At 36.0% G+C, this 6441-nt stretch overlaps 1 protein-coding gene across 3 annotated transcripts in view; it reads right to left on the bottom strand.

Annotated features, from left to right (window-relative positions):
* LOC102587240 (nuclear pore complex protein NUP214) overlaps nt 1–6217 on the bottom strand; it is a 51956-nt gene extending 45739 nt beyond the window's left edge. For all 3 annotated transcript variants that reach the window (XM_006363543.2, XM_006363544.2, XM_015303502.1), the window contains exons 1-3: nt 5869–6217; nt 5575–5783; nt 5165–5333 (exon numbers count right to left, since the gene is read on the bottom strand). In XM_006363543.2, the coding sequence (XP_006363605.1) occupies nt 5165–5333; nt 5575–5783; nt 5869–6070 (580 nt within the window). In that variant the 5' untranslated portion in view covers nt 6071–6217. The remainder of the gene's footprint in view (nt 1–5164; nt 5334–5574; nt 5784–5868) is intronic.
* Nucleotides 6218–6441: the final 224 nt, after the last annotated feature.

The following is a 6441-nucleotide window of genomic DNA, read 5'->3' as shown; positions in this document are numbered from 1 at the left end:
TCTCTTCTTCTTCTCTTCTTCTCTTCTTCTTTGCGACTGCTCTGCGACTTTTTTTTTCTATTTTTGGTTGCTGCCACTGCTCTTCTTCTTCTTCTTCTTCTTCTTCTTCTTCTTCTCCTTCTTCTTCTCTTCTTCTCTGCGAGGCTGCTGCGACTGATCTGCTACTGTGATTTAATTATGTTTTTGATTTTTTGCTTTATATGTTATGACTTATGAGTATTATTGACTATCTATTTACTTTTAATCTAAGAATATATTACCTCTATTCAATTATTTAATATTATTTTTTTATACTAAATATCGCTTTACTTAAAAAAAGCGCGCGCTTCGCTTCTCGCTTCTGTGAAGTGAGCCCTCGTCGCTTTTTTCCCCTTCTCACTTCCCAAAACACTGAGGAGAAGATATAAATAGTTCTGATCTAAGAGATGATAGGGACCAAAGTGACTTGAATGATAAAAACTCAGAAATTGAACCTGTAGAGCCTTCAAATGACAAAAATAAAAATGGGAATAGAGAACAAACAAAAGAAATACAGGTGTATTCAAGAAGGAACCAAACTCAAGGAAAAAAGATCGAAGATTCTCATCACTACCAAAAGTCAGTTCCACAAGACCTTACTGGAATTCAAGGTAATCTTCCAACTGATTCTATTTCTAACTCCTCAAATCTGGACCTACCTATTGTGAAACGCAAAGGTGTCAGAAATGTTTCTAAATATTCTATTTCTATGTTTGTGTCCTATAAAAAGTTGTTTCCTAGTTATTCAGCCTTTACTTCACAACTTTCTAGTGTGGAGATTCCAAAAAATGTGCAGGATGCTCTACGAGTTCCCGAGTGGAAGGAGGCTATTTTGGAGGAATTGCGAGCTCTTGAAAAAAATGAGACATGGGAGTCAGTGGATTTACCAGAGGAAAAGAAACCAGTGGGCTGTAAATGGGTGTTCACCACAAAATTCAAATCAGACGGATCCTTGGAAAGGTACAAGGCCCGCTTAGTTGCGAAGGGATTCACACAGACATATGGCATTGACTATCTCGAGAGGTTTGCTCCAGTAGCTAAGCTAAACTCAATTAGAGTTTTGCTGACAATCACAGTAAATCTTGACTGGTCACTTCAACAGTTGGATGTGAAGAATGCTTTCTTGAATGGGCACCTAGAGGAAGAAGTCTATATGGATCCCCCACCAGGTTTTGAAGGGAAGTATAAGTCAAAGAAATGCAGGCTTAGGAGATCTCTTTACGGTCTAAAACAATCTCCAAGGGCTTGGTTTGAAAGGTCTCAATTTGTGAAAAAGCAAGGGTATGTGCAGGGACAAGCAGATCACACAATGTTACTCGACATTCACGGGAAGGAAAAACAACCGTTCTTATAGTGTATGTTGACGATATTATCCTCACAGGAGATGATGTGGTTGAAATAAAAAATCTAAAGGAGCTTCTTGCCTCAGAATTTGAGATAAAAGACTTAGGCCCGCTAAAGTACTTTCTTGGCATGGAGGTTGCACGATCGAAGAAAGGAATTATAGTGTCACAAAGGAAGTATGTTCTTGATCTATTAAAGAAACAGGAATGAGTGGTTGTAGACCAACTGAAACTCCAATAGATCCAAATCTGAAGTTTGTAAAGGAAGGAAAATTAATTGATAAGGGCCAATATCAGAGATTGGTAGGCAAGTTGATTTACTTGTCACATACTAGACCTGATATTTCCTTTGTTGTGAGCCTAGTCAGTCAGTTCATGCATTCTCCACGAGAAGAACACCAAGAAGCTGTGTATCGAATCCTAAGGTATCTAAAGAGTTCTCCTGGGAAAGGGTTGTTCTTCAAAAAGAATGAGCAAAGAAGTGTTGAGGCTTATACAGATGCGGACTGGGCTGGTTCATCTATTGATAGAAGGCCTACATCTGGATATTGTACATTTGTTTGGGGAAATTTAGTGACATGGAGAAGTAAGAAGCAAAATGTGGTGGCTCGAAGTAGTGTTGAGGCTGAGTATCGATCCATGGCACACGGAATTTGTGAAATGTTGTGGCTCAAGAGATTTTTGGAAGAACTAAGAAGACCTGCGAGTTTTCCAATGAAGTTGTATTGTGACAATAAGGCTGCCATAAGCATTGCTCATAATCCAGTTCAACATGATAGAACAAAGCATGTTGAAGTGGACAGACACTTCATTAAAGAGAAGATTGAAGATGGAAGTGTGTGCATCCTTTTGTTCCAACAACTGAACAAGTTGCAGATATTTTCACAAAAAGGTCTTTTCAAAATTACTTTTGAGTCCTTTGTGAGCAAGTTAGGCATGTTCGATATCTACATGCCAAACTTGAGGGGGAGTGTCGAATGAGTTGGCAGATTTAGTCACAATCTGCCCCATCAATAAGCTGGCAGATTTCTTTTGAGAATTGGTAAACATTGTATTCTTCAGCATTAAGGATATGCTGGGGGCCTTTAAAAACTCAGAAAAGAAAAAAAAGCATAATACTTACAAGGATCCTAAGAGTTCTAAAAGTTGATCTGAATCCTCTAATCCTATCTCTTTACACCAAAAATATAGAGATACAATGCAATTCCATTTAACCTTGTGAATGGAATTGGATATATCTTCAAAATTCCTACTATTCCTCTCCTTCCACACTGTCCACCAAATGCAATGTGGAATCAGATTCCACCAGGTCTTCTGTCTCTTGCTACCTCCTCTCCTGATCCAACAACTAAGTAAATCAGTTGTATGTTCGGGCATAGTCCATTTCACTTCTAAATAGTTGAGAGACATGGACCATATTTGATTGTAATTTGCTACAAATAAGCTGGCAGATTTGATTATAATCTGTTGCTGTAATATGGATAGAATATATTATTATAGGAAAGTAGTTTAGAGGAAATCTCTTGATTCAAGGATCTCCCAGGAATTAGGGATTGATTAGTTTATTTGATCTTACTTGTTCTCCTATAAATACTGTACAAACTCTATGAATAAAAATATACTTTTGCAGTATCTAAACTTTCAATTTCTTTATGTTTTCGGACATTATATTTTTAAGAAGTTACTTTTTTATGTTTTTTGATAGGCAAAGTTCATTAGAATATAATTGGTGTGGCCAGGGGGAGATGTCACTGATTACACCTGAACACAGCCAAGATGCAGGTTGGCCGTACATTGCTAACAAGATATTGGAATTAATAGAGAATGAGTCCAGCAAAGGTAAGGCCCCGCCCTTCAACCAGGTGAATAAGAGTTACGAAAAGATAGCATCAGCGGGAAAATGGGTAAAGTTGAAGCAAACATTTTGTTAAGTACAAAGTTTGACCAACATAGATTTATTGGTGGAAAATATTAGCCGAAGGAGAGTAACAATTATTTAAGCTGATGCTATATCGAATCTTAAATCCCTGATTGACAGTGATCCAAAGATGAACTCAACTGGGAAGTTCCAACAAGAACTAAAAGCCCATTTGGACATGATTTGATTTCAACTATCAGTGATTTGAAATCATGTTAATTTGAAGTTGAAATTTTATTTGGTCATGCAAATTTGGATTTCTTAAGTTGTATTTTTCCCCATAAACATAAAAGACCTACAATTTTGAAGATATTAAGAGTTTTTTGGATGGGATTATAGCTTTTGGCTTATTTTTTACTCAAGTGCTTAAAACCAGTTCTTTATTCTAGCCAAATACTACAAAAGTGCTTAAAAGCTATTTTGCCTTAAAAGCACCTAAAATAAGTCAATCCAAACTGTCTCTATAACTTCCCCAACTCTTATACAATCTTATCAAAGGAGCATATAATAGTTCATAAATAAGGTATAGGAATATCTTCATGTTCCTTTTATAAATAAATGCTTGCGATTACATGTTATTAAAACTTTAAATACACATAATATTACAAAGATCCACTAGTCAACCATAGTAGTAACTTGGAACGGATAACCTCTTCACATCGAACATGAGTTTTTCTTTTTGCAAAATTTAAAGCGATGGTGCCTTTTTACAAAATATAAACTTTACAATCAACTTTTACATTAAAAAAATTGAAATCTCAACCTAAAATTTAATTCTACTTTTTGGAGACTTCAGGATTTGACACTGAAGTTGAAATTTGTGCAGATTTCATTAAAAAAATGTTGATTTCGAATCAAAATTTGAAATCAGAATCCCAAATCCTATGGCCAAAGGCCTGTCCTACTAGGAGACAAATATGAACATGTAATTCCCACTTGAGCTTCAATCTAGAACTAAAACAAAAAAAAAATGTCTGAAATGATATTGAAAGTGTCAAGAACTTTTTCTAGATTGGTGGTCACTGTTAATTGCATGTCATTATAAAAAACTCAGAACTCGACATGTTATCGGGTTTTCCTCTCAATTTATGGTTGAATTCATTCAAGACCATACAAGACATTTGTGGAAGCTCCCTAAAACCAAATGAATATATCTGAAATTTATCTCATCAGATTTATTTCACAAAGACTTGGTAAGGTAATGAAAGAAAGATGGAGAAGTACACTAGGAGAAGCGGAGTACAACGAAAAGTTGTATGTCGAGTTACAAAAAATGAATAGCTCATGAACTCTTAATGTTTGGCCCTAAGTCCAGAATACTCAAGCTGCAGCAGGGAAAAAGTAGAAGAAACATCTGATAAGACACAAGAGCAAAACACCCAACCCATTAATATTTGATCTAGTAAAGAGGGATCAAATCAGTCAAGTTCTTTGACAAACATAGGGTTCTTGGAGTAACTGAAGTCTATAAATGATATAAATGTTCTCATGGAGTTCATTGGCTCCCCAATCCCTACATAACTAAGGAAAACATATTCTTAAGTATTTTTGTATGCTCGTATAACTAAGGGGAACACACTCATGTGTGCTTGCATATATCAACCCACAATTGGTGTTATTTTGCAAATAAAATAACCATAGGTACGGAGTAGCTTTATGTCTTCATCGAATCAGAACCCCACATGGAATTCTATGGACAGAAAAAGTTCAATCAATTCTAAGAAATTTCTGAATTAGAAACTTGCTCAAATAGTATTATCTCAATTTACTAGAGACCTTTACAGTCCTGCACCTTCTATGGAAAAAGCTAAGCAAAAGATACCACAGAACACAGATAACAAAACCCTCAATATAATCAAGAGGAATAGGGATAAAGGAAACATACAAGCATCACAATCGTCCATAACTTCTTTAATGGGGCTTTGACCAACCCCGCTATACAACTTTCCATCACTTGCGAGGACAACATAAACCTTTTCTGCCTTTTTAGCCCATTGCATATCCTTGATGATACTTGAATCATTGAGAGAATGAGAAAAGGCTGGTGTTTGGTCCTATTAATTAGCAATGCAAACAAGATTGAAGGGCATCAAATTTTCATTACTGCTAAATTGATTAGTTATTTTTATACATCAATGCCTTATTAATAAGTTAAAACAAAAATGTATCCAAATTACTTGCTGTCAAGAACAAGTATTCAAATACACTGACCATATCCCTAGAGACATTTAAAATACATTGTAAAGAAGCAATGCGTTCCATGTAAAGTTGTAGTTTGGAAGCAGATTAAAATACCTTGTAAAGAAGGGCGCTAACAGGGTAGAAATGGATTTTATTGCCAACACAAGCGGCAAGCAAGGATTCATCCCCAGACAATGCAAGTATGGAGACTTTTCCGACAGCAACATCTACAACACTCAATTGCTGTATAGAGGGACCAGTACCTTTCTCTTTAATCTCTTCCGCAGATGTCATAACCTCCTTTGTTCTCGCAACACAAAACCCTGTCAAAAAGAAAACTTAAGGTGATTCATCTGAGCTCTGAAGTAACACTGTGGAATAGTCGGACCAAGTTATAAAGAAACTGACCATTGGAGTGTGCAACGAAGAGAAGGCGAAAGCGTTCGGAGACGACTAAGGGTTGCAAAGGAGGACATTCATTTTCGATATCAAAGGAAGAATCTTCGCCGGATTTTGTAGGGACGGGTGTTCCGATTCTGGAGAAACGATAATTTTTGGAGCCAATTTGGTCTCCTTCAATCTCTTCCTCCAATTGGATTGAAGCAGACATTGAAGATTGATTCTACGGGAGAAACTGGAAATGGAAGACTGCAAATTGAGTTTAGAAAGCCAAATGGGTACAACTTTTTCTCTTCTGTTATGTAGGGGGAAGGAAGAACTCGGAAGTGGGAAAAGGTAGGTTTTAAGAGCTCCAGACTCTTCGAAAATATTATTGTACTATAACTAGTGATGGATGTTCATATTTGGTTTGGGATTTTCAAATTTGAACTTTCATAATTTGATAATTGATAAATAAAAGTAGATATTAAATGTCAAAATTTTAAATATTGATTTGATAATTTCGTAATCGGTAAATTAAATTTTGTTTTGGTGCGGTGTTAGGTAATACCATATTGAAGTTGTAGCCTATTGTATTACAAA

This window comes from Solanum tuberosum, unplaced genomic scaffold, assembly GCF_000226075.1.
Source record: "Solanum tuberosum cultivar DM 1-3 516 R44 unplaced genomic scaffold, SolTub_3.0 scf00448, whole genome shotgun sequence".
Taxonomy (NCBI): Eukaryota; Viridiplantae; Streptophyta; class Magnoliopsida; order Solanales; family Solanaceae; genus Solanum; species Solanum tuberosum.
This window is presented reverse-complemented; position numbering and strand designations above follow the sequence as displayed.